The sequence below is a fragment of the Tamandua tetradactyla genome, chromosome 3 (genome assembly GCF_023851605.1).
Source record: "Tamandua tetradactyla isolate mTamTet1 chromosome 3, mTamTet1.pri, whole genome shotgun sequence".
NCBI lineage: Eukaryota > Metazoa > Chordata > Mammalia > Pilosa > Myrmecophagidae > Tamandua > Tamandua tetradactyla.
The window spans coordinates 103673848-103701325 of record NC_135329.1 but is presented as its reverse complement, the minus strand read 5'-3'; the positions used below and the strand labels follow the sequence as shown (position 1 = coordinate 103701325).

Here is a 27478-nt window from a genome sequence, read left to right as displayed (position 1 = left end):
TAAAAATGTTCCCCGACACGCAACATTCTGTACCTCTAGCACTGCTGCGTCTCCAGGCATCGGTGTCTGACCAATAAAGACCTTGACCGGTTTTGTATGGTACGGCGAGGTGATCTTTTGACTTGTTGCTGTGCAGGCTCCAGCGTGCAGGCAGGGTTCCCATCGGGGCTCAAGGTCCCCCACTAAGGATGATGCCAAAGGGATTGACCGCAACGGGGAGGTTTGCGTGTGGCCTTTCCGCGGGCTGTTGTAAACAGCTGTGACTGCTGTAGGGCAGACGGGCCCACACCCGCCCGGCAGCCACCTGGTAGAGGAGGGCAGTGTGCGTTTGTTTGGTGGTGGCAACCCCCTCCCCCCAGGCCCTACCCCTTCCCTGTCCCTTCTCTCACAAGGCCTGATTCTGTGTGGTTAAGGGAAGGTGGTTTGCTCCATGAGGTCGCTGGACCTTGGGTCAATCTGATGTTTAACCCGAGAAATCGTGAGGCATGTTGCATGGGACGTTTATATGTAATGCACACGCAACAAAGGGTTGAGCGACCAGACAAGTGCAGGACTCGGGAGGTTCCTTTCTACAGGGTTTTTCATCTAGTTTGACATATAAGGTGGAAGTTCAGGGGGAGGAAAGCAATTACAAAGTATTCCCTAAACTGAAGCACTCACATTTTTTTCCTGGCACATTTTGGGGTCTTTCTGAGGCGCTGTGGAGACTCCGTTCTAGGCAGCAGCCAGCAGGTCTGACTGCTGCAGGGAGGCTGTGCTGCCAAAGCCAGCGCCTGCAGACGAGCCTCACTGTGACAGCCAACCACCTTCCTGGCGTTTCTGGGGCACTTACCTCACCCAGGGCGCATGCATCCAAGTTGCTAGGATAGGAGTAAGCCCATCCTAAATGACTTTTAAACATCTGGTGCAGCATAGTTATCCAAAAAGGAGAAAATAGTTAACAGTCCACTTTCTAATTCACCTCCCTTCTAGGTGACGACAGGGCAGAGCGTGCGCTGAGATTCGTACAGGTGGTTGTGATGTAAGGGACAGAAGGCTCAGTCGTGACACCCTTCTGCCACCACTCTTAAATGTACCCTCACAGTCAGTTTTTCCAACAGGGTGTTTGCAGAACGTGGCATGCAGTCAGGGCCCTTCAGTGCTGGGGCTGCAGCTAGACAGGGCAGGCTTTGCCCTACAGGTGACTCCATGCCCTGTCCGAATAAAAAATCACTTCCACCCATCACACAAGAAAAGTTTATTGAAAAATAAAGTTTTCCCTAGTGTTCTCTACAACAGTGGGAAACAAAGCAGTGCTCTCTAGGCCAGTACAGTACTTTTGGACAGCGACACCTTATTTGCAGAATCCTGCACACTGAACCCCAGAAGTGAACGGTAGAAAATGGTTGTACCCGGGAACTGTTTGGAGACACAGAGGCAAAATGCCATCAGCTCACAGATGTCAAGGTTGTGACAGCAGCTGCTGCAGAATGGATGGCACCATCCCCTTTGGCGTCAATTGTTATACTACTATCTAGGCATACTTGGGCAGGGCAGTGAGCAAAATGCTTCCCAAGTTTGTTTCAGTTTAGCTTTGGTGAAGGTGAGGAGGTTTCCAGCCAGCTGATCTAGCTGGGCCCCTAGACCCCTGTCTCCCAGCACCGTGAACACACTCTCAGTACTAACCCCCCGCCCCCCCCCACCAATGGCCCTATCCTCCAGACACGGGGGCTACCCGCTGCAGAAGCACATGGCTAACTACTTCCATTGGCTGGGGGAGGTGGGGCAGGGAGGAGGGGCAATCTTAAGACTCCACAAATTCTGGAGGACAGGGTGTGATAGAATTTGAAACAAAGATACTGAATTCTGGCAAATGCCCCCAATCCCCGATTTAAACTATCAGCCAGAGTTGTGCCAAGATAGGACAGGAGACAAAACTTGAAATTCTACAGGGAAGTAAGAAGCTAAAACCCCAACAAAACAAAGAGTGAATTGATATTTAGGTGATTTGGGAAAATGTAACCATTAAACCACGAGCAGCCCTTTGGGAGCTGTTCTGAAGGGGCTAGCAGTGCTGGACTGGCAGAGGGGGTTTTCTCTGGACCAAGACCACAGAATCGACCTCTGATTTGATGGCAACCTGGAGCGTGCAACAGCCTCAAGTCTGACCTTTGCAGACTGGACGGGCCACCCTGGCCAGCAGGGGACTAAAGGACTTTCTGGGAAAGGAGCAAGTTCAACTGGTCATTCCTTTAAATATTTCCCCTTAAATAAGAAACACAGCAAAGCCTCTGTTAGTGCATTTCAGAGGTATATAGTTAACTTTGGTTTAAGGGGTATAGTCTGTTAGAGAGCCCATTTAAACTTCTAGATCAAAGAGGAAAACCCTCAAAAGGGCCAGAAGACATCATGGGTTGGGGGGGGAGAGGGCAGTCTGGAAGTGTGGTCCCAAATCACACATTCCCATTTCATCTCCAGTTCACAAGTTCTCGCAGCCTTGTTTCACTGCGGGCTAAAGTATGGCATATTTTCAAATCACACAGTGCATTTACGCATACAGTAGAACTCCAACCAGCAAGGTAGGCACGGAACTTGGACATACTAAACTGGTAATTCCTATAACATCCAGTCAACTTGGAACAATTATTTTCAGATAATTTTTTTTTTTGAATCAACAGATAGTAAGCTCACGTCTTTATTTCTCAACTGTTCTGAAATGCTAATAATAACAATATTTAACATTTACTAGGACTTACTATGGGCCAGGCACTGTGCTACACACTGAATCCTCACGAAAACCTGAAGTGCTAACAAAGCTAGTGGAATTTTTATTTTTTTCCTGCATCTGACTATACAGCTAATTTGGCCGTTTGCTATAAAAGACTTGGTTCTGTACTTTTTGTGTGTGCGTGTGTTGCTGAGGCCAACGAGAACGGAAGGAACTTACCCTCAGCTTTAGGAAATTCGCACCTTCCAGAATGAGTATGGAACTATGTCTGTCCATCAGTCTATTCAGATGAAGGTGCTCTGTGGCCTCACGCAGATGGACGGGATTAGAAGGAAGCCAAGATGGAAATTAAAATATTTTAAATAAATAAAACAATCCAGGCTTGGGATAGAAACACATACAACAGAGCCTGTCGTTAACAAAATAGTCTTTCTTTCCCTTTAAATCAAGACATTTTGCAAGTGGGGGAAAGGGGCCATCTCCCAATTATATACATAATCTAGGTAAACTACCTTGGAGAAGTAGGTGGTCTGCCTGGGTCTAGTCTAAAAAGGATTCACCTGCTTATATACAATAGCTTCAGTCTAACCAGTGACACCTGTGCCTTCACTACCAGGCCTTTTCACTAGGGTTCTACTCCCACAGGGGAGAAATCACTCAGCTTCATTAAACACTGCATTCTCTAAGGAAACAAAAGAGGCGGGGGGCATATCCTTTCCCTTTCTTGATGCCCATCAGTTGAAGTATTTCTAAGCCACAGCTTCTACTAAGCCCAGAGGGGTCCTGTTCCCCTCCAGTGTGGCCCCCTCTGGTTGGGGGTTTGTTTGGCACGGGCAACACCATGGCAAGTACTCAGCACGTGTGCAACCAGCAGCCCCAAGACAAAGCCAAAGGTCTGGCTGAGCAGTGCAGGAAGGCCTGGTCTGGTCTGAGGAAGCCAGAGCTTTCCTTGGGGTTCTCATGGCTTCACCTCTTCCTTTGGGGGTATCTGGGCACGTGCTTGTGTGTCGCGGTCTAAGGGGGCTTAAAAGGTATTTTTGGAGCCCAGCCTCAAAGGGCAGCTGGAGTCTGCTATGGCCCTATGCACAGAACCCCAATTCTAAAATCAACCCCAAAGAAAAGGGAAGACATCAGAGACACAATAAATATCACCAAAGAAACAGACTCTGATATTTCTAAACATACGACACATACACACACACACAGAAGCTAAAATAAGCCGTGACAAACCCCCAACCTAAGTAAAAATGAAACAAGCTTCTCCATTTGTACATGTGCAAATCAATTTGCATACATGAAATAAATGAGGTGCTTACTGGTATTGAAAGAAGTGTGTTTTTCCACTTAACCTTCCAAAGGCAAGTGTTCTCTCTTTTTTTTTTTTATCAATTAGATGTTTTTCCTCAAGTTTTTCTAAGAATTGTGGATCCTGATGGGGGGAAATATTCAAATTTCACTTAGAAAAAAAAATGTACAAAAGTTAAAAGACAGGACAGACATGCTTAGAGCTTAGGAAAACACTGACCCTGACTTAGGATTTCTCTCCCCCAGGAACTATCATTCAGTTACAAGTTGGTTTAGGAGTCTATTGAGACAGTTACTGGCAAAGCCACCACCGTGGGCTCCTAGCTCATGTCGTCAATGGCTCCTTCCTCTCTGTCTGTTCCAGACACAGGAGATGGAGCCCCCACCTGCCCACGACACAGGTCACGGTTAGATCTTGGCTGAGGAGGGGGAGGCTGGGACGCGCCTACATCAGAGACCACTAACTCAACTGATAATGCCTTCAACAGCGGGACTGTGGGCTTTCTGTGTGAGCAGCCCATTGGCCAGAACTCTAGCTTGTGTCCAGCTGTAGGGCTGCCTGATCTTGGGGAGAAAAGGAATGTGAGAGCTGAGGGGCCATCAAGACAGCCTAAGTGGATCCTGAGCGCAGAGACAGCCAGCAAACCATCCCTGCAGTTTCTGAAGAGCGGCACATCCTCTTTTCACAGAACTCTGCTTTCCAGTTTCCTTTCTTTCTGAATTCCTGTGCTTGTTTAAACGGCTTTTGGCTAAGAGGTGGGTTAATGGAGCGTGGGAAATCAATCTTGGCCTGCAGGCTCCCCCTGCTGGTCAAATCCTGCACTGACGTCCTCAGCTTTTGAAGTTCTGAGAAGAGCCCACCAGAGGGAGGCATTAGCCCAGAAATTGCAACCCTGGGAACTCAAGTTACAGGTTCCCACTACCTAGGGCACAGCCTAGAGACCCGCTCAAGCACAAAAGCTGTCTTTAAGGGCAAGGAAGCCAACTGTTTCTCCTCCTACTGCAAGAAACTTAAGGAAACACACACAGACAGCCCCCTATCCTGCCACCACCAAAGTTTCCTTTGGACACCTGCACTTCTTTGTTGCTGGGCCCAGACAAAGGCTATTCTCATTCGGTTCTGGCCTTTGCCTCAATGCTCAGGACACAGGAGACCTCAGCTGCCCCTTCCTGTCACCTCGTCATTCTCCAGGATTGGGGGTGCAATTCAGACCCCCTTTGCTAGGAAGTAAAGTGCCTAAGGGAGAAAGGCTGGCTGTGCATTTGGTATGATTTATGTACCAGGCAGAATTTATGCTTCATTAGCAGGCAGAATCCAACTGCCCAGACTTGAAGGCTTTACATACCTTCTGGTCACCAGGAAACAGAATTCTTCCTTCCCTCCACTGCCCAAAGGGCCACGCACACATCAGCGTGGTCACGCTGCGGGTGCCAGGTGAGGGCAGATGTGTCCCCTCTATCTCCAACCCATGTGCCTTACTCTCTCAGAAATCATCTGCTCCCAGGAAGAGAGGCCCAGGCCTGCAGGTCTGCCTGGCTGCCCCGACACCAGGCAGGGTGCTGGGAAGCCTGAAGCATGGAGTGTGGCCCCAGGCAGCTGAGGGCTCAAAACCCCCAGCCAGGGCCGGGTTGATTACACTGACAGTTCACAACAGGGACAACTCAGCAAGTGGGAGAAGAGGGCTCACTCTTATCAGCAGGGAGACATCAAGAGGCTTCATAGGACACTCACCAACTTGCACATGGAGCGGACTCAAGCAACATGTTAGGGGTGGGGAGGTGGGAAACACACAGAGGCAGAGCACAGGGGCTCCGGGGCTTAGAAGGGGGTTCCAGCATCTGACAAGGCCAACTGGCCCCGGCTCATCCCCACTGCTGAAGGAATATTTGTGTCCGAAGGAAAAGCCGAGGTTAGATACCCACCCCGTTGCCAGCTGCACACACAGGTGAGCATCCAGGACACAGATCTGCTACAGAAACTGCCCTGTTCCCAGAGCGAACACAAAACTCACTGAGCATTCAGCCACGACGGTGGGCATCCGTACAAGCTCACCTGCCGTCGAGTCCCTGGCTAGGATGGAGCCACCTATTTGTAGGGGCCTGGAAAATCTCTGCTCAAAGACAGCTAAAGAGCAAGATCTCCAAGGCCAAGAGTGGCTCTTCTAGTGCCACATGCCTACTTTCTCTTGACAGCACCGGCGGAAGGAGAGCTTACCACAAGCAACGAGCAAAGGCAAATTCCTAGATCCCATGTTCCCTTTCTCAAGAATCAGAAACCGCGGCCAAGGAGGGACACACTGAGCACAGGGGCCTGGCCTCTCTGGACAGCAGAGCCGCCCTGCATTGGTCCCTGGCCAGGCCCTCTGAACCACAAGGCCTATCCCCCCTACGCTGAGCAAAGTGCCTGCTCCTGACTGCCTCTGCCGGGCTCACACACGGATTGGTTGCACCGACAGCATCCTGGAGTGTTTAGCTTAGTTCTGAAAGCAAGATTTCACTTGGAGGAGTGAAGTCCCCTCAGTGCCCCCCGCCCCAGCACACTCTGTCCCAGGGACAGCATCGTGAGGGTGGATGACGAACAGTGGGAAGTAAAAGAAGAAACAAGGCTTGTGATCTGTCCCTCGTCTCCCTCCCACCCTCCCAAATAAATAAGTTAACGGGTTTAGGAATTTTCCCCGATACAGTTCTTTCCAAGTCAGCTCACTTCTTCCTCTTGCCTTTTGTTTTTTTTTTTAAATGTATCTTGAGACTTTCTTTTTACCCTGGAGCGGTTGCATCCACAGACTTCCTGCAGTTGCTCCTCGAAAAATAAAAATGACGTTGGGACCAGGGAGAGAAGCCAGGCTCCGGGCCTGACTTGCACTCTCATTTGGTTTTGGTGAAAACTCCGCTGGGACGCTCTGACTGCGAAAGAGCCATCCCACGTGGGGAACCGCGGGAGCGGGAGTCCCCGAACGGCCTCTGTGCCTCGGCCCTGAAGCCTCTGTTGTCCCTGCAGAGTCAGCTTGGCTATAGGCAGTCTTTGCAGAGAGCCGCCTGGCCCTTGATGAAGTCCCGGCACGGGCAGATCCTCTGGTGCCGGGGATGGGCACCAGCACAGCTGAAGAGCAAGAGGTCACCTTGGAACACACAGTGCTTGTTCTTGGGGTCGAAGGAGGGCACCAGGATGTCCTTGGCCAGCTCTGAGGTTTGACAGGTCACCTGGTACCTGAAGAGAGAGAGTAAGTCACGTGGATTGGAGATTAAAGGGGGCACATCTGTCCTTGCCTGGCACCTGCAGCCACCTCCTGAGGGGCAGGCAGTGTGCTCCCATGTCCTGCTTTTAGAGCCTAAATGGCACCGGCCCTCGGACCCAGCCATTCTCCCCATCTAGGAGTCTAGTGTGGAGGGAGGTGGATGAGGGTAGGGACGTGTGTGCAGGGAGATGGGCTCAAGTCTGCTTGAGTGAAGCATTGTTGGCAATAGGGAAAAATTGGAAAAACGGTGAAAAATACTCACCAAGAAGTAAGTGGCTGAATAAATCATGACACATCTGTGCTTTTGGAGTTCTATGCAAAAAGAATGAGGGGGAGGTAGAAATGCATGCACCAGCAGGGAGGTGTGTCCATGAGGAAGGCAAATTGCAGAACTGGATGACAATGTTACAACCTGACCCGTGTGTGTGTGTGTGTGTGTGTGTGTGTGTGTGTGTGTGTGTGTGTGTGTGTATAAAAAGTTGAGAAGGCTACACGCTAACTTAGCACTCATTACTCCTGTGGAGTGAGATGGGGGCAAGGATGTATATTAATAAAAGATTTTTAAAAAGTATGTTTAATTGTTTTTGTTGTTGTTAATGGCTTAAAAATTCCCTGCTCCTCCTTGAAAAGCAATTTGATGGCTCCCTGGGAGAAGGTGCTATACCCGTGACTCAAAGGTCCTTTGCAGGCAGGCCCCTTTCGGCCATGGCAACAGCAGTCCCCCGTTAGGGTTAAGGATGCGTAGAGCTGGGGTCTGAGCCCCTGTCCCTCTGATCCCAAGCCCTGTGCTCCTGCTTCTCTGCCATCTTCTCTCCCAGTTTTCTGTGGCTTTGCTTTCTCAGGCTGGGACTTCAGCTTAAGGAGGGAGCAAGGGGGAGGGCGTGGCGGCTGCAGATATTTCTGTTTGAGACAATTTCAGCCTCTTATCTCAAAGAAGAACCTTTTATCTTTTCATCTGGCCCCAGGTCCTAGCCATGGTCCCACCCCATCATGGCTCCCACTGAACAAGGGGTGCTGGTGGGGAGCAGTGTGGCGCGAGCTGCTAGGAGATGGTATAGGGGGTCAGGTGGACCTGGGTTGGAATCCAGGGGCATCTCTTATAAGCTGCATGGCCCTGGACAAATGACTGAGCTTCAACATGCCTCAGTTTGCTCTTCTGTGAAATGGGGATAACTGCTCCTTAACCCAGAGGCAGGGTGCAGGAATGAGACTACCGACTATAGAGCACTGGGCAGTATCTGGCTGGTGAGAAGATGGTTAACTCTTGTTCTCACAGTCACCATCACTGGCCTCCTCCTTCTAAGCTGGCCTGGTGGACCCTGGATGGGCTGTGTCCCCTTCCTCCTTTGCCCTGCCCTGTGAAATCAGACATGTGCCAACCATTTCCATTTTTACTCAAGGAAGTCTCTCCCCTCGCTCACGGGGAGGGGGTTGAGATGGGGACAGTAAGGTTTCTGGCTGACTTTGGAAAGCATCCAGACTTAGTGGAAGAGCACCACTGACTCCAGCCCCTCTTTTTCCTGCGGCCACACATGGCCCAGGCCCTCCCTCTCTGCACCAGCGCTGATCCTGTTCTTCCCAGCACATCTGAGGAGCAGCCGATGCTGCCAGACCGGCCCCTGCCCACACGGACCTGACGGCTCAGGGAGCTCAGGGGCACTGCTCCCAGGCTCCCCCCCCGCCCCCCCCCTGCTGGAGGGCAGCACGGCCCCTTCTTATCTTGCTTCTGTAATCCACAGGGGAGTCCTGCGGCTGATCTAGATAACCCAGCATCTCTGATTAATGTGTTCCTGGGAGAGGGTAGGGTCAGGGGTTAAGGTCATGGGCCAGGAAGGGAGACGGGTGGAAGTGGGGATTTGCAGATTTCCTACAAGGAAAAAAGCGAGTCAGGGATTGGGGGACCCTGGTGGTTCACAGGCCAACCTGGAGACAGGGGGACATTCAGAGCTCAATTTTGACTGATGAGTCGAGCCTACCTACAGATTGTGTATTTGGGATGCAGATTTATTCTTATGTGGTCTTTTTATTTAGGCCTGTTATAGCAGCTGTTATACCTCAGCTCATACCACCTGCCTGTACACTGCTAAACGTGAGTGTAGACTTCTTCACAGCTAGTCTTGGACCTCACAGCAAAGAGAGGGGTGATTGCTAGAAGCTGAGAAAACCCAGAAAAACTCCTACTGCTCCCCCCGGGCCTCCTGGGCTTGGACTCAGGATGGCCTCCTTTTTGGCACTGCCGGCATGTGTGGGTCTGTGAGGGCAGCTGTTGCAGCAGACAGCACCTGCCCAGGGACTCTGGACAAAGAGCACCAGAGAGCATACCAGGTGGCGGATACTTCCAGGAATCACAGGTGAGATGGTACAATTCCATGAAGTTTTGATAGGTCGGGAGTGGCGGGCACATATGCCACCACCACCCGATGCCCTGGCCTGAGCTCCTTCCAGGCCCCAGGGACTGCTCCCTTTTCTGAGGATGCAGATACCTGCCATGAAGCTCCAGGCAGGTGTGAAGGCTACGCCACCAGCTGTGCTTCAAGGATGCAAAAGTCACCCAAGAGGTAAAGCCTGAAAGCATCTAAAGGTTGGAGCCCTTGTTTCCTCCGGCACCCCTGGCTTTTCACAGCTCTGCTTCTGCCTTTGGGTCTCTGTGACGGCCGTTGTGCACATGCACACACACACGTACTCACCCACACTCACACCGCTCATGCATATACTACCTTATACTCCCAAATGCACACACACTTGCACACTCACACCCACCCATATATACATGCACAGACACTCAACATACACGCTCCCACACACTCTCTTGGGAACACCTTCTGCTGGCCCTGACAGATCTCTCTGGCTCGCCAAAACAGCTTTTCTTAGAGGATGGGATTTGGGGTTTCTGGTGTACACAGTTCGCATTTTACAGTAATTAAAAAAAATAGCTCCCCTCTCCATCTACCCTTGCCCTGTCTGCCTACATCCTCGCCTGCATCATGGCTGTCAGTCTGGGGACCTGCCAGGGTGGGCTGAGAACCCCAGGCAGTAAGAGTGAGAGCAGAGCCCCCCATTCCCACACCTGTGCCCTATGGGGATGGGAAGGAAGCAGGGTCCCACCACCTGCTGCTTTTACTCCACCATGGCAGGGCCTTCTTGCCTCCACCCTCCTCTGTTCCAATTCAGGATCTGCCCAGTTCACCAAAGCTCTGTCAGGCAAATCTCTCTCCCCTCAGACTCTAAGGCTCTCGGAGCCACAGTTTTGAATTCCCCATTTCAACGAGAGACCCGCACATTCCAATATTTCAAAGTTTTGCAAGATTCAGCTTCAAGATGTGGCAAAATTAAAAGCTGGTGGATGCATCAGCATGGGTTCCCATTCACTGAGCTGAGGCTCCCCCACTGAGCCCCACGGGATGGGCTCTGGTTGTTCCCAGGGTCCCTTTGCCTTCTAGTGCCCCTGGTCCTGTGTGGGTAGGCAGAGGACAGGTCATGCCTACAGGATGTGTGCTTCGTGGATGGGGGGCTGCTGTACCCTCCAAGGTGCTCTGCACTGTGGCCTGAGAGCAGAGGAGCTCAAGAACTGGTTGTCTGACTCGCTGACTCAGTAAGACAGCGCAGGATGCTCATAAAGGACTTGTTTTATGTTGTACACTGAATTCATGCTATACTGTGAGACAGGTGGTTCTTAAAGGTTGTAGACACCCAAGGCTGAAAGGAGCCCCTGCTTGGCTCAGAACCAGGCCCCAAGTCAGAGCAGAGAAAGCAGTGCCAGCTTGTAGGCAACTGCTAATTGGCCAGGATTACCACCATACTGAGGAAGTGCTTAAGAGACTGCCAGATAGCTGGGGCTTTACGAGGTTATCAGTATTTACAAACGCATGAACAAGTTATTCAGTAGGGCTCTTATGCGCAGAGAATTAATTTCAGACAGCTTTATTGCAAAATTAGCATTCATTCCAGCCTCCTTGTAAGAAAGAAAGCACACACACCCATGTTGGGAAGCGGGCACAGCCCACCCTAAGTCGTTCTGTCCTGTGGGGTCTACAGATGCCCAGAGTTAGAGGGGAAGGCTAGGAAAAGGGAATGGCTTTGCAGACTCACTGGGTGGCTGGGAGGCTGGGCCTGCCACACCGCCCAAGGCTTTCTGAAGAGGGAGCCACTCTCATTTGTCTTTAGCTGCACTACATCTCATCATCATCTAGGATATCCCACTTTACAGATAAAGAAACTGATGGGATGGGGGAACCTCCCACTCACCCAGATTCCAGCCCCCCTCCTGCCCCCAGCTGGATCTACACATCCCCTGGAGATGGGCTGGCCGTGCAGGGCCCTGCTCACTGTTAACTGGGTGTTACGGGTTGAACTGCAGCACCCCGAAAAAGACATGCTCAACTCCTAACCCTCGTCCTGTGAATGTCACCTTATTGGGAAATGGATTTCTGAAGATGTGATTAGTTAAGATGAGGCCAACCTGGAGTAGGGTGGGAGCCGATCCATACGATCAGGAGAAGGGGATACAGGGGAGTGCCATGTGACGAGGGAGGCAGAGACTGAAGCGAAGGACCCACAGCCAAGGGGGCACTGAGGATGGCTGCAAACACCAAGAGCCAAGAAAAGGCATGGAAGGTGTGCCAGTTCGAAAGGATTCATGTGCCCTAAAAAGCCATGTTTTAATCCTAATCAGTCTCGTGGGAGCAGCCATTTCTTCTGATCCCTATTCAGTAGTGTAGGTTGGAAGGTTGATTAGGTTATCTCCATGGAGATGTGACTCACCCAATTGTGGGTATTAACTTTTGAATAGAGGGAGATGTGACTCCACCCATTCCAGGTGGGTCTTGATTAGTTTATTATAATCCTTTAAAAGAGGAAGCATTTTGGAGAAAGCTGGAGAATGATGAGGGCAGCAGATACATGAGAACTACAGAGCTCACCAGCCAGCAACCTTTGGAGATGGAGGAGAATGCCTATGCGAGAGCTTCATGAAGGAAGAAGCCTGGAGAGGAAGCTAGCAGATGCGGCCATGTTTGCCAGGTGCCTTTCCAGTTGAGAGAGAAACCCTGAACTTCACTGGCCTTCTTGAACCAAGGGATCTTTCCCTGGATGCCTTAATTTGGACATTTTTACAGTCTTGCTTTAATTGGGACATTTTCTCAGCCTTAGAACTAGCAACATATTAAATTCCCCCTTTTAAAAGCCATTCTGTTTCTGGTACGTTACATTCCGGCAGCTAGCAAACTACAACAGAAGGGTTCTCCCTACTGGTCTCAGAGGGAGCATGGCCCTGCCGGACTCTTGATTTTGGACTTCCAGGCTCCAGCACTGAGAGACCATACAATTTGTTCTAAGCTGCTTGTCTGTGGTCCTTTGCTACGGCAGCCCTAGGAAATGAAGACACAGACCAAGAGCCCTGGGCTCCTGGCGGGCCAGGAAGGAAGCTGCTCTAAGAGGTGGCTTCTCGTGAATCTTCTTCCAGAGGTGGGCAGAAGCCGGTCCCTGCTCTGTATCTGGACTTTTGATTCGAACACAGGGATACTCGGGGTTCTCAAAAAGCCACTCTGCTGTGGAAAATATCTGCAACAGGGGCCCGTGGGAAGCCTGCCCTGGAATGTCAGAATGTTAGGATCTGTGCTGTGGAAATGGAAACTTCTAGCACCGTTACAGGCATTCTGTGAAAATCAGACCCCCACCCTGCTTACCAAAGCTCAGTGACCGCAGAGCAGGGCCCTGCCCTGCATGATCTCTCCTGATCTGTGCTTTTATTTTCGGGGTGGAATCAAGGCAACCTCTCAGCCTGGTCTTCAGGTTAAAAGAACAGGAAGAGACAGCACACCCTACACCCTTAACTCAGGAGGTCTTCCCTGCAAGTGAGATACTAGAGGACACTAGCTCTCTACAGAGAAGGTTTTATGCCACAATGGAGAACAGTGAGATTTATGGGTGAGGCCAGGCCAGATGAGGCCACTACACAGATGCCCCAGCAGCCAACAGCTCTAATGAGGAAGTGAAGCCAGAACAAGGGATGGGCAAACCACATGCCCTGAGTCCATCCCATTCCTGAAACAGCATGAGCGTGGCTTGTACATCTAGAGTGCAGTGTCATTATTTATAGGCAGAACTCCTGGGGGGAAACACCTAACGCCCAGTATTTGGCAGGGGCTGGTGATAGGGTAAAGGCATAATGATTAAGCCGTATGAGAACCAGGGTTGGTGTGAAAAAGAATTGAGAGAAAAGATTTAGTGTTGATAGGGGGGGTTCATGAGTTGGAGACCAGAAGCCACCCCAGACATTTGGGAATTGCAAATGCCAAACTTGAGATGCCAGCGCCAAAGGGAAATGAATGAGAATAGAGCTAACAAGTGCAAAAGGGGATGTGGCTGCAGGAATGGAAGGTGGCCCATGGAATAGGGAGTGGGCAGTTGTGTGCCAGCTCCCTGCCCATAGTCCTTGCCCCTTTCCCACTTAGGGTTGCAGGCTGCCACCCAGTCCCTGCACTGATAGACTCTGCTGGGACCATCTGGGAACTGGTTGCTGCTCTGTGCCACCATGGCTCCCGGTTTTTAAGTGCAACGTTAGCAAACCAAACGGCTCTCACGATCCTCAAGCCCAGACAAAGTATCATTTATGCAAATAAATAAACCCCATTCTAAATCTGAACATATCACCATGCAGACTGACCTCATCCTTCCTAACAATAAAGACCACTAGGACTTGCTTCTTGTCCCATATCCTTTCCTTGAAGCCTGCAAGCCTGGGAGCCTGAACCCTGTACCTCTCAACCCAGCCAACACCCAGAAGGAGAGAAGGAAAGAGAGAGTCTGCGGAGGCCACCTGCCTCAGCCCCCCGGGCACTTACTTCAGCACGTCGCTGTCCTTGTTGAGGTGCTGGAAGAAAGACGGCTCGCAGATGAGCTGGTTCTCCTGGCACACCTGCTTGCAGCTCTTCCCGGGCTCGGCCACCTTCACCTGCAGGGCGCTGAGGGGCGGCCACATCACCTGCCCGTGGCAGAAGTCCTAGGGGAGGGACAAAGCCATCAGCCCGGGAATCAAGGAGGCGGCTGGGGGTCCCCTGCCTCCTCAGAAAATTACGACCAAGGGAGGGACCGCACTGGGGAAGAGCTCGGAGGCACACAGGTTGAGTGGGAGTCACGCTCAGAGAGATCCCACCATTGGGCCAGTATCTGACCCTTTAGCCACGGGTTTCCTCAACCACAAAGTGTGGACAAAAACAGTAGCTCCAACCAAAGACTTGAGGATGAGGGGTGGTCCATGAAATGTGCAGGCACTGTGTTTGTCGATTAAAAGGGGGTAGCGGGGAGACAGCGTCAGCATCCTCAACAATTATGCAGTCCAGCTATTCAAAGCCTCGGCCTTGGACTCTTCACCAGCTGTTCTGGTTTTCTCCCTCTAACTATAAAACCAGTTTTATTTTTAATTTTTTATTAATTTTTACATTTTTTAAAAAACATAACAACAGACAGACACAAAGATTCTTAACTTATGATCATTCTGTTCTACATATATAATCAGTCATTCACAATATCATCACATAGTTGCATATTCATCGTCATGATCATTTCTTGGAACATTTGCATCTATTCAGAAAAAGAAATAAAAATAAAACAGAAAAAATTCATACATACCATACCCCTTACCCCTCCCTTTCACTGATCACTAGCATTTCAATCTAAATTTATTTGAACATTTGTTCCCTATTATTTATTTTTATTCCATATGTTCTACTCATCTGTTGACAAGGTAGATAAAAGGAGCATCAGACACAAGGTTTTTACAATCACACAGTCACATAGTGAAAGCTATGTCATTCTACAATCACCAAGAAACAAGGCTACTGGAACACAGCTCTACCTTTTCAGGCAGTTCCCTCCAGCCTCTCCATTACATCTTGACTCACAAGGTGATATCTATTTAATGCCTAAGAATAACCTCCAGGATAACCTCTGGACTCTGTTTGGAATCTCTCAGCCATTGACACTTTATTTTACTGCAAAGACATTTTAAGTCCCTACCTAGTTTGGCAGTTACCTAATGTGACACTGTTTCACGAGCACTAATGTAACCAGTGGCACTATTTTTTCCTGCTTTACTAGTTCAAAGTCAATGGCAGGATTTGGACTTTGGGAGGTGATGGATAACACAAAGGAGTCCGTGGGTGTATCTGATATAATCCAACATGGTGTTTAAAGATTGCAGTGCTCCACCTGGAGAAGCTGTCTGAGCAAGGTGTGATGAGACGTGACATAGCATGGCCCCCACTGCAGGGGAAGGTGAGGGAGAATGGGACAGGGCCAGGCATTCCCAGGACAGAGGGGGAAATGGAAACTTGTGCACCGATGTTCATAGCAGCATTATGCACAATAACCAAAAGGTGGAAGCAAGCCAAGTGTCCATCAACAGATGACTGGCTAAACAAAATGTGGTGCCTATACACAATGTAATATTATCAGCCATAAAAAGGAATGAACTTCCGGTACATGCTACAACATGGAAGAACCCTGGAGACTTGTGAAGGTGACCTTATTTGGAAACTGGATCTTTGCAGTGTTAAAAGAAATAAAACAAAATAAAGTCACTATGGCTGAGAGATTTAAAATGGAGCTGAGCGGTCATTCTGGAAATTACTTGTGTATAGTTCTCAGCCAGATATCATAAAATGTCAAAGGACACAAAGCATCAAGGATGAGTATTCCTCAAAAGCCTGAGAACATGAGAAACCATACACAAACCACAAGATACAGAACTCAGCTATATAACCTAAAGAACAATTAGAGTACCCCAAATACCCCCAACCACAAACACCTTGTCTAATCTTCTTTTCCTTTAAAAACCCTTGCCTGGAAATGCCACGACAGAGCATGATTGGGATTGTCACCTGAACTGGTGCCCCCCAAATTGCAATTCTAAGACCCAAAATAAATGCCTTTGTTGCCTTGCAGCTTAAACTGCTATTTCTTGGTAAATAGCAGCTGTAACCAAATTAAGGTGAGGTCATGGAGAATTAGGGTGGGCCCCTAAAGTCCAACAGGACATGTGTCTTTCTAGGAAGGGGGGAATTTGGACAGAGACACAGACACACAGGGAGAAGAAGTGAAGATGGGGGCAGAGACTGGAATGATGCTGCCACATAAGCCAAGGAATGTCTGGGGCTCCCGGATGCTGGAAGAGGCAAGGATGGATCCTCTCCCAGGGGCTTTCCAGGGAGGCTGCTGTCACCTGGATTTCACACTGCAGAACTGAACCCTACTCTTTACGACTGTTTGGTCTGTGGAGCTTTGTTACAGCAGCTCCAGGAAATTAATGCATATATTAAAATCAAGGCTACTGGGGTGGATTCACTTTGAAACAGGGTGCCAGAGAAGATTCCAGAAAGACAAGAAGCAAGCGATGCAAATTTCTCAAAGAAACGGCCAGTCAGAGAGAAAACCTAGACCAAAGGCTCTGAGAAAGGCGAGTGCCAAACAGGTACCGGGCAGAGCAGGGTGTGTGTGTGTTGAGGTAGGAGGGCTCAGGGCTCAGGGCACAGAGGGCTCTTGGGCCAACGTAAATGTTCAACCTTTTCCTCAAAGTGGGATGGAAAGCACTGGAGAGTTCTGGGTAGAAGAGGGGAAGGATCTGTTGTGTTGCAAATAGACTTCAGGGGCAAAAGTGGAAACAGGAAGGCAGTCAGGAAGTTACTGTAACATCCAGTGGGAAATGATAGACTCAGACTTGACCCTCTGTTCAGCAAACCTCCATGAAAAGTGCATATCATATGTTGGCTTCGAAAGTTCCTTCTTGCTCATTCATTCAAAACTTGCAAATGACTATTAAGGCCTTGAGCTGAGGGTTGGAAATCAGAATATGCAAAAGACAGTCCCTGAGCTAACAGGTTCAGGCAGTCTAGTTAGGAAGGCAGACATTTAAGAAAGAAAAAAAAAAATGGAACAACACAAAACAGAAGTCCAAGCAACATACAGAGGCCACTTAGAGGGAGGAAATGATTAACGCTATGGAGGGTGGCAATCAGAGAAGACTTCTAGGCTGAATAGGAATTAATGCTTTGCAGGTAACTGGTGTTCAAAAGAGCTGTTAATTGAACTGAATGAATGGTTTTGGTATCATAGGGCTCACTCAGCAGCAGAAAGTAGAAAAGAAGGGCATTCCAATTCAGTGATGCAGCAAGAATGAGGAAGAAAAAGTAATTTCCAATCTGGTTAACAAGCCCATTTAGAACACAGAACATCTGTGTACCTCTCCAACAATTATTTCAACCAGTTACCATTTTCCCTAGATTTACTTCACTATTCTGAAATTTCTATGCACTCGCTGTTGTAAGAAAGGTTTATTAATCAACAAATTAATTAGAACAGGCAATGTTCTGAATAAAAGCAAACATGAGCCTCTACGAAGAAGAGGTGAGATGATGCCTTAGTAATGAAGGCTAAGAAACAGCAAGGAGAAGACCTTATTACAAAAATACCCCAAGGGTCAGAGAACACGGGGGCTGGAGGGGAGTGCTCCCTATGAGAGAAGCACTAGGTAGAGGAGCTGACTTGTCCTCTCAGCCGGGTATGCAAGGTAGGAAGAAGGGACTAAAGTAAAGAAGCCGATAGAGAAGAGCAGTAAGACAATGCTAACTGATGAATGATAGGCTCTTTTCCATGAAACCCTCACTTTACCCACTGCTGGCCAAAGTTTTAATAGCGTTACTAAGACCACGGTGCATTAGGCGCAAGTGGATTTCTGTGGAGACTTACATCGTTTGGAAAAAGATGACAGGTTTAGATTCAGGTCTGAAGACAGGATCAAGAGGAAGTAAGGCCAGGAATTTGCAAACAAACCAAACAAACAAAGAAAATGGGGAGTTCCCTGGTCATAAAAATGGGTTTGTACCAAGTTCGACCAGCTACTTAAGAGGGAGGGAATGCATTTGAGTCTATGCCATAGCTGACTGACTGAATGAAACACACTTCAGCTGCCTGGTTATACCTACAATTTTCAGCCTGTGCAGCCCCCTCAACAGGAAGCAGACAGCGCCTGGGCTGTTTCCCAGCAGTGGGTGTGAATTTGTGTTTCCAGAATGGCAACAGGGAAGGTGGCTGTGAAATAGGGACAGAAGGACAATCCGTGGATGACCTCTACATGCTCAAACCCACTCAGCCAACAAGCTCACTCTTGAACGAGCAGTTGTGTGGCTCCAGGTCTGGGGTTTAATCATTACCTACCTACTCTTCCATTCCCAGGAGCTTATCCAAGAGAAATGCAAACGGATACATGCAGGTGTGCCCAGCAGCATTATTCATAAAAGTCCCAAATGCAAACAACCCAAATGTCCATCAACCGGAGAATGTATAAACAAATTGTGGTACATCCATACTACGGAACACAGGTCAGCAATAAAGAGGAGAGACGTACTGATACATGCTACAACCTCGATGAATCTTGAAAACACTGTGCTAAGTGAAAGAAGCCAGAAATCTCCAGAGAAAGGAAATTTAGACAGACAGAAAGTAGATGAGTGGTTTCCTGGGGTTGGTGAATGGAGCAAAGGTTGACTGCAAAGAGACACAAGTGAACTTTTTGGGGGAGTGAAGGTGTAAAAGCAGATTGTGGGAGAGGTTGCACATTTACTAAAAAAGATAATGAATTACACCCCCACTTGGGTAAATTTTATGGTATGTCCAACATGCCTCAATGAGGTTGTATAGCAACATATCGTGGTTAGTTTCTGCAGTAGCAGCTCATAGCTAAGGCTTTCAGAGCACCTACTACCTGCCATCAGGCCCTCCCTTCAGGGAGGTAAGAGAACTCTCCAGAGATCCTGTTGTTTCCTCCCCACCCCTTCGGGTAGGTGCCATCACCCCCATTTCACGGAGGAAGAAATAACACAGAGAGGCTAGGCCACCTGCCCAAGGTCACGGAGACGATGGAGGTGGTGGGGACATGGACACAGGCAGTGTGGACTTCAGGTCCAGGGCCTAATCCCCCCCACCCATCTGGCTGAGGTCGCAGGTGGCAAGGGAAGCAGCAGCCTTTGATTTCTCCAGAGCAAACATTCCCCAAGCCGGTGCCAGCCTTCTCCCTTTCAATTCCTTTTCCTCTTTTCTTACAACCTCTGCCAGCTCCACCACTCCCTACCACTCCCCACTCCTATGCAGGTTCACAGACAGGCTCATTCATGCATCTAGAACACCCCCCAGGGAGCTGGGATGAGTCAGAGGCCTCAGGAGCTTCATCTGAGTCTACAAGAGCTCTGGAAATTAACTCTTCTTTCGCCTCCTTATCTTACATCAACTACATAGCTCTTTGCAAAACAGCATCATGGTGACCAGCCTGCATATTTTCAGGGTCTTTGCTCAAAGCAGAGGATAGGGTGATAAGAACACAGATATCATTTTCAGAAATCAATCTAAATGTTATCATTTCTTCAAAAGAACTTGATATATTCTCTGGCCTGGACAATTAGCACAGTTCTCCATACGAAGTGCATGAGAATCTTAAGGCTGGGTGGGGCACACTAAGGTCAGGGAGTCAAAATGCTCTGGGTGTTAGAAGACAAGGGATTTTCACCTTGGCACTGACTCTGGGGCCGCTAGAGACGGCCTATTTTAGATAACCATTTTGAAAATACAGTGCCATCAGTGGCAAAACTTTAGTAGAGTAAAAGGGAAGGGGAAGGATGCAGAAAGAGAAAGAGCAAGTGATTTGGCCAAAGCCAGGATCCTTTCCCATTGGATGCCTGGCCCCAGGTTGGCTGGTTAAGGGGTAGGTTTCCTGATGCCAGCTGCTCTGATGTACACGTAAGCCTGGGGCTTTCTCGACTGCTGTCAGTTGGCTTCCTGTAGCCTCTGCTGCCTTGGGCGAGTGGTGATGGACACCCTTGAAAGGTTTCTGGGGTAAAAGCTTGCTTGTTCCCCTGGCAGATGACACAGAGAACTCTGAAGGCAGGTATGAGCCCAATTAGAGCTACAGTATGTCTGCAGTTCAAAGTAAAGGAATCCTGAGATGCTGCCACCTCCTTCAGAGCTTGTGACTTCCCTGCTCACACCAGAAACACCCCTTTCTCTATGCTGGTTGCTCTTTGAAGATATTCTTCTACACCGCAAAAGTAATGAACATCCCAAGCACTAAAATACAGGGGCTTGGAGCTAATAGTCAGAAGTAGAAGATCCAACTTTTCAATTAATGGGGGCTCCCCACAGGCCTTGGAGGAACATTCTGGGGTTCAGCAGACTCTCTAGAAGCTGGGGCTATGCTTAAAATAGGTCCCTTTAATTATTCGTACATGGCATTGGGAGAATGCCTGATAAGAAGTACACCAAAACAAAATTCCTTGAAACACAAATCTGATAGCAGCAATGCCCCCTTGCCCTGTGTTAAAAGTCTTCTTTAGCTTCGCATTGTACTAGGGTGAAATCTGAAGTCCTCAGTTTGGCCTGGAGTCTCTTCAGGATCTGTCTCCTCCCCCAACCTCAGCTCTTACCTCACCCCTCCTCAGTCAGAGCTGAACTATCTGTAACTTCGCATCTCCTCAGTAAGCCTTCAAGGCTCACCTCCTGCAGGAGGCCTTTGGACAGACTCTCCCATCTTTTCCCCTTTCCCTCCCTCCTGCAGGCTAGGTGTGGGAACACCTGTGATCCAACCCACAGGTGGCAAAGCCTGCCAACCTGACTACCTTCTCCATGAAGCTGAAGCTACGTGAAGGCAGTCGCTGGCTGCACCTTGGGCACTTCCTCCTCCCCAGCTCCCAAGACAGTACATGGTACACTCTAGCTGACAAATATTTACTAAGCCAATGAATTAAAAAAAAAAAAACAGTAAAAGACAAAAAAGAAGTCTCTAGATTTCTGTGAACTGCAGAACACTGCAAAAGAAGTCTGTATCTAAGAGGTGGTGAAAAGGGCAGTTTATCAGCATGTTTTCCAGAAGACGATTCTAGTAACAGGTCTTCAAAATCATCAAGTTAAGGATGAGCTTCTGGTTCCCAGCACACAAGATGCATGGATGCATACTCATTCACTCACCAACCCGTTAATCTATTCAGTGATTCAGCTAGGAGTTCCTGTACGGTACTATGCCTAGCAGAGCTCCAGGCACTTTTACACAGTCTATTTTAGGAACAGGGCCTTCCTGTTTGAAAGGAAACCTACAAGAGATTTATAGAGAACAGGACCCAGAGGGACGTGGACTTTAAGGACTGGCTGCAGAGACTGGATTCATAAAGCCAGAGAACAAAGAAACAGCTTCCCAGGAAATCTTAGAATTGTTTATGAGTGGCAAGCCATCATTTTTCCTGAGAAGTAGTAGGGACAGGAGACAGAAAAGAGGGGGTTTCAGAAGCTGCAGTGGGGATCTGGGTTAGATCTCAGGGAGCCTCCTGTGATGATAAAAACTGGGATGTCTTGAAACCCGATGCCAACAGAGGCCGTGGCAGCTCCTCTGCATACCTTCAGAAAGGTCGGCGGCTCTTGCAGGTAAAAGTGGCTAGGAAAAGGGGCTCTGTGATGCCTGGCCTATCCTGAGGCCCCAGCAATGCCGGGTTTGGAGGTGGGTGGGGTACAGGCTTTGGCCTCAGACAGAGCCAGTGCCCTATGTCGATTCTATTCCCTAGAATCCCTGGCTGTGAGTCTCAGTTTCCATATCCAGCGAGTGAGATTATTACACCATCTCATAGGACTACTGTGAGGATTAAGTGGGGCAGTGTTCCACTGAGCATTTAATATAGTGCTTAGCACAAAGTCTGGATGTCAGTGGCCGTCAGGGTTATGATAACGGTGACAACGAAGTAACCAGATCGTTTTTAGCTAAGGCATCAAGGGAAGATGGAACAAGATGCTGATTCAAAGGCTTAGGCATCATGGGAAAATGTGACATTGTTTAATTATACTAGATAACCAATAGGACATGGTTTTATTTATTGAGCATTTCCTGAAGTGCTATGTGCCAGGTCCTATTCTCAGCACTTCACACGTAGTAGCCCAAGTCATCCTCACATCAGTTCTTTTTATATCTTTATCATACAGAGGAAGATACTAAGGGTGAGGGAGGGTGGCTGAGAAACACTCAGAGGGGCTGAGTCCAGAGTCACACCCAGAAACTCATGTAGCTGGACTGGAACCCAGGGGCCTGGGTACCTGAGTAGGCCCTCTGACCACTAAGGAGAACTCAGGACCCAGATGCAACAGCCAGAGGTTGGCTCTTTCCAATGGTGGCACCAGGGGCTGTTGAACACTGCTCGGCCCCGTTTCAGATTCCTCAAATCTCCAACTCTTCCTCTGAAATCTATCTTGGGCCTACAATTTCTGCCTGACATGCTCAAGACGCAGTTTCTATTTTCAGCTTGTGCCATCCTCTCCCCTATTGTGTTAAGATCTCTTGATCGCCCTAAGCTGCTCTGCTTTACACTTTAAGAGGAAGGTCCTATTTCTGGAATCCGGTCAAAGAGTTCATATTCCCCAACCCACGGGGCTTCTGGGTCTATTTCTAGCTGTGTGCTGCTTTTTTGAAGCCCAAGGAATTAAAATGTTATAAAAATGATGGCCGGCTACGTTCTTGGCCTTGACCTCTAAGAACACAAACTGTAGTGTACAAACGCCGTGGGGGTGGTGGAGCTCCCAGAAGCCTCCTCTGCTTTAGGGTTGAAGCTCTGCTTTTATCTGTTCTATATAATACTTAGATTTCACGTAAGGCTTCATCTGAGAAGGGCTCCTATTTTAAAAGATTTTTGAAAACCACTAAAGGGCCCTATATTTTTAGGATTACTGAACACTTATTATTAAAGGGAACGCTTAGAAACCACTGGGTTTAGACCCTGCCTTTCTTTGGGTGAGAAGTGAAGACTGGACAGGACTAGAATGTGTTTTATCCACTTTCTGCAAGTCTTCGTGATGCCCCTCTACACCCACTGCAGGTTAGAGACTCTGACAGTCAGGAGACCTGAAGTTTGGTCCACCAGTTTCTTCCACTGTAAGTTTCCAACTGACCTCTCACTGTCATAAAGAACATACTTGCCTAGAGAGAGACCGATGCCCTTGGGTGACCAACATGGTGCTGGCTTTTCAAGTCCAATACACCATCCTCTGGCTTCTGTAGTCTTCCAAAGCAGGAAAACAACCACATAAACATGCAAGCTCTTAACTGTTCTTGAGAACCTTTTGGACCAGGAAGCAGGGCACAGTAAAGAGCCTTACCTGTTTCTCTATGAAAGCGTTGATTCTCTGCAGCATCCCCTCGCATGTGAATTCATATGGCATGTATGGCTCAGTCTGTGGAAACAGAATGCTTCCATGAAATAGCAGGACATGGAGGACATGCAACTTTCTCCCAGTCTTCCATTAATTCAGTCAATCTTCAGGTGACAACACACCTGGGCAGCCCAGTAAGGGTTAAGTCTGTTACGACGATAGAGCTCAAAGTCAACCAACCTGGGTTCACAAGCTTACTCTGCTCTTTAGTAGCAGTGAAAACCTGAGCAGCTACCCATTGCCTCTGAGTCTCGGGTACCTCACGTGTAAAATGCCAATAAGAACTTCTTTTAAGATGTGGTGAAGCTGTATGAAAAAAACAATCAAGGGCTTAGTTCAGTGTCTGGCACACATAAACATTAAATAAAAGGGGGTGGTTACCACTTGCTGGAAGGTAAGTTTCAAGGGTCAGGGTACATGGCTGTTGGGACCACTTTGAATCCTAGTGATAAGCACAGCATGGCCCACCTGGGAACTTAATAAACACCTGTTAAACGAATGCAGGATCAATGCTCTGAGAAGGGCCCACGATGAACACTTTAAGAACATGAAGGTGCCAAAAGCATGGGCCTGTGTGAATAGGTGAGGTTAGCACGTACCCAAAGAGCTCATAATGTCCAAACAGAGAATGATAAAGTGCCACTGGGAGTCCAGATGGACTGACAGTTTCAAGTATGAGTCTAGCAAGCCTAGACTGGGGAGGGCCCAGATGAGGAAGACATACCATGTGGAGCAAATACTGTGATATCGGATGCAGAAATAGGAAAGCACATCATGGAGGGGAGACGGTGCCAGGAAAGAAGTTGACTGGATTCCCACAAAAGCCTTGAGATGTCCATACCAGTTTATTTAAGGGTAGTGGGAAACCCTAGAAGGTACTTTATTGGGTTAGGGAAGTCAATCTCGTGGATATGGTGAACACCTAATGAGGCAGAAGAGTGGGTTTGATACACGTGTCAGGGTTTATGTCAATAGCATGAGGCCTGTATTCGCAGGGGTGCCACCAGACACCATCACCAAACTAAATGGAAATTTCATCTGGGAGAAAATAGGGTAGTGACACACATTTGCTATCTCCCTCTTATGTGTGCACTTGCCTCTCTTGAATCTACAAGGTGGAGAAAATGGCAAAACATCTATGAGTTGAGGCCCTCTGAAAGCAGGCAGCCTACCAGTTGGTCTCAGGGTATCCTCTTCCCTTTTTTGGATATACTCTTTCACATGTTACATTTGAAATGCTCTTCAACCATGATTTTATAATCTTGCAACGAACCTTCAAATGAGCAACTGGATGGCGCACCACATCAGTTGCACGTTGACCCGTATCTGCTCATGCTCATCTGGATGGAGCTAAAAGGGACTGAACTGTAGAGCCACAGTATTGCAGCTGGACTATCCACAAGAACAAGAACAGGGAGGTCACTCGACTCCTAGAGAGCTCAATTCTGAAGAGCTCAGAGTACTTTGGAAAACTGTCTTCTGTGCTCTAGACACGCTACTTCTCATCTCAAGACTTTGCACTTACTGTGCTCCTCTATGACCAAGACTTAGTCCTTCACATTAAATGTAAAATTCTTCTTTTCTTTTGAAGGGATATTTATTTATTCAATAAACAGCCAACTCCAGAAGTTTTCCATAACTGACCAAAAGATATGTATTTTCTCAAAGGCTCAAAGAAGGAACAAAAGAAATGATCTACAACAGGGAATGGGGCATATTCAAGTCCACTTTTAATTGGGCAAGTGGAATATCTATAGTGAAGTAAACATTGGTGACAACTTGTCACCACACCAATGGATCAGGTTAGTGGTGGGAAGCAAGCTGAAAACCCAAGAGCCTTTCTATAACATATTGCATGTGGGATCCATTAGAAAAGGGAAGAGAATTAATTCAAAAGGCTCAATGTACTAAATTCAGAAAAATAGCTCTTCCTCTCTTCTCCTACCAACCAAGCTTTGTCTGACCAAAGGGATGCTGACTCATTAATTGCTTTGTGAGAAGTTGACTTTTTAAAGGATATGAAACCAAATAATTTTCCTATAAAGGAAAAGCAGTTAAAAAAAAACAAACAAAAAGGAAGTTGTATTCATAAATTCTCTGTGCTAGTAAGCTCCACTAGTTGCCCTTCTGTGGCCAGGGGAGCAGCAAGAGCCTTCCAGGTTGAAACTCTCTCAGACCTCTCTTGCTTTGGGGATAAAGAGCACTGACGTCTCTGAAGTTGGAGCTGTTTCGTAGATGGGGATGGCCAGGACAGTGGTTTTTCTGTAGAACAATTCTTTGGGACAAGTCAAGGCCTCTTTGAGGGATGGAATGAAGGAGAATGCTAGATCTACATCTGGCCACTGAGAAAGCAAAGTAGGGCCAGATGTGGAAAGGCAGGGGTTCTTCTTGGTGTTCTTGGTCATTCTGCCTTGTGGAAAAAGGATGCTGATTCATGTGGGCAAGACCACAGGAAGGATGCCTGCAGGCTGCACTGTGCAGTTCCCGCTGGCTTGGAGGCTTTCCATTATCTTCCCATGTTCTCCTCCATTTTCTTCTCTTGACCACTCTTCTTGGGAGATTTCCTGCCTCTTCTAGTAACAACATTTCCCCTGCCTCACCTCTGTAAGGCACCACATCAGGATACAATTCCTATAGGGGACTACTCTCAGCCTAACCTTTCATGGTGCTGACAGTGGAGGCGTGGCAGATTTAGGAGGTTTGAATCCTGTCTCTTCTATCTACCAGCCATGGGATTCTGAGTTAAGTACATCACTGGACCCTCTCTTAATGATTTAAAATGTAAAGAAGGTCACATCATTTAACTTCCCATCACACTTAGAATACAATCCAGAATCCTAGTCATAGACTGGTAAAGGTTGTACATGATCTGATTCCTAGAGACCTTTCTCTGGTCTTCATTATTTCTGATAACAAGTCAGCCATCTTTAAAACTGTTATTAAATAGAAATAACAACAACAAAATCTTGGCTGACTTGATTCTCTCTTGATTTCTCTTTATCTTTGGTTTTTAGCAGTTTGACTATGATGTGCCTAGGTGTGTTTTTCTTTGTATTTATCCTGCTTGGAGCTTATTAAGCTCCCAGCAGCGGTAGGTTGACGCCATTTGTTACTGTTAGAGAATTTTATCTCTTAAATATTTCTTCTGTCCCATTCTCTCTCTTTCTCCTGAGAGTCCAATGACTTGTAAGTTAGACTGATATTGTTTCATGGATCTTAGATGCTCTTTGTTCTTAAATTCTCTCTGTATTTCAATCTGGATACTTTCTGTTGATAGGCCTCAAGTTCGTTGATTCTTCATCTGTGGTGTACAGTCTGCTAATAAGCCCACCGAAAGAATTCTCCATCTCTGATACTAATTTTCATTTCTAGCACTTTAATTTGGCGTTTTAAAAAACAGTTTCTATATCTCTGCTGAAATTTCCCTGTTCAAACATGATGTCTACCTTTTATACTAAATCGTTTCATATATTTATCATAGTACTTTTCGAGAAACCCTGGACTAGGTGAAAGTGTATAGAACTCGACAGGTCAAAGGTAAATTTATTTTGCTCTACAGATTAGAGCTCACCTCTTTGGATAATTCATAATAGCAATAGCATAGAGAATAAAAATCTATGTTTCTTACATTTTTGCCATGTGTCAGGCACCATATTAAGATTTTCACAAGCATGATATTATTTAATTCTCTCAGCAGTTGGGTGTGTGAGAAACTATTATGAAACTAATTTTTCAGATGAGGAGATCAAGTCTTTGAGGTGTCAGAGAACTCATGGCTTAAGCATTTAAGAATTAGACCACAATGCCTTTCTCTATAAATAAAGTCTCCAGCTTAGAAAAGGAGAATTTCTGCCCTTGGTATTCAGTAGGAAACACAACTGAAGATGTAGAGGAAAATTATTTGGCTCATTTCAATGAAAAGAAAAAAAGATCATTATGGCTTAATTTTAAATTTGCACATATTTGAACAAAGATACAGTACACTGGCTGACGTGTGTAG

General features: G+C 47.7%; 1 protein-coding gene across 9 annotated transcripts in view; it reads right to left on the bottom strand.

The window, feature by feature from the left end:
• Positions 1–1222: 1222 nt before the first annotated feature.
• MGAT5 (alpha-1,6-mannosylglycoprotein 6-beta-N-acetylglucosaminyltransferase) overlaps positions 1223–27478 on the bottom strand; it is a 376908-nt gene continuing 350652 nt past the window's right edge. For all 9 annotated transcript variants that reach the window (XM_077153611.1, XM_077153615.1, XM_077153612.1 and 6 more), the window contains 3 exons: positions 23425–23499; positions 14091–14248; positions 1223–7220 (listed from right to left, as the gene is read on the bottom strand). In XM_077153611.1, the coding sequence (XP_077009726.1) occupies positions 7022–7220; positions 14091–14248; positions 23425–23499 (432 nt within the window). In that variant the 3' untranslated portion in view covers positions 1223–7021. The remainder of the gene's footprint in view (positions 7221–14090; positions 14249–23424; positions 23500–27478) is intronic.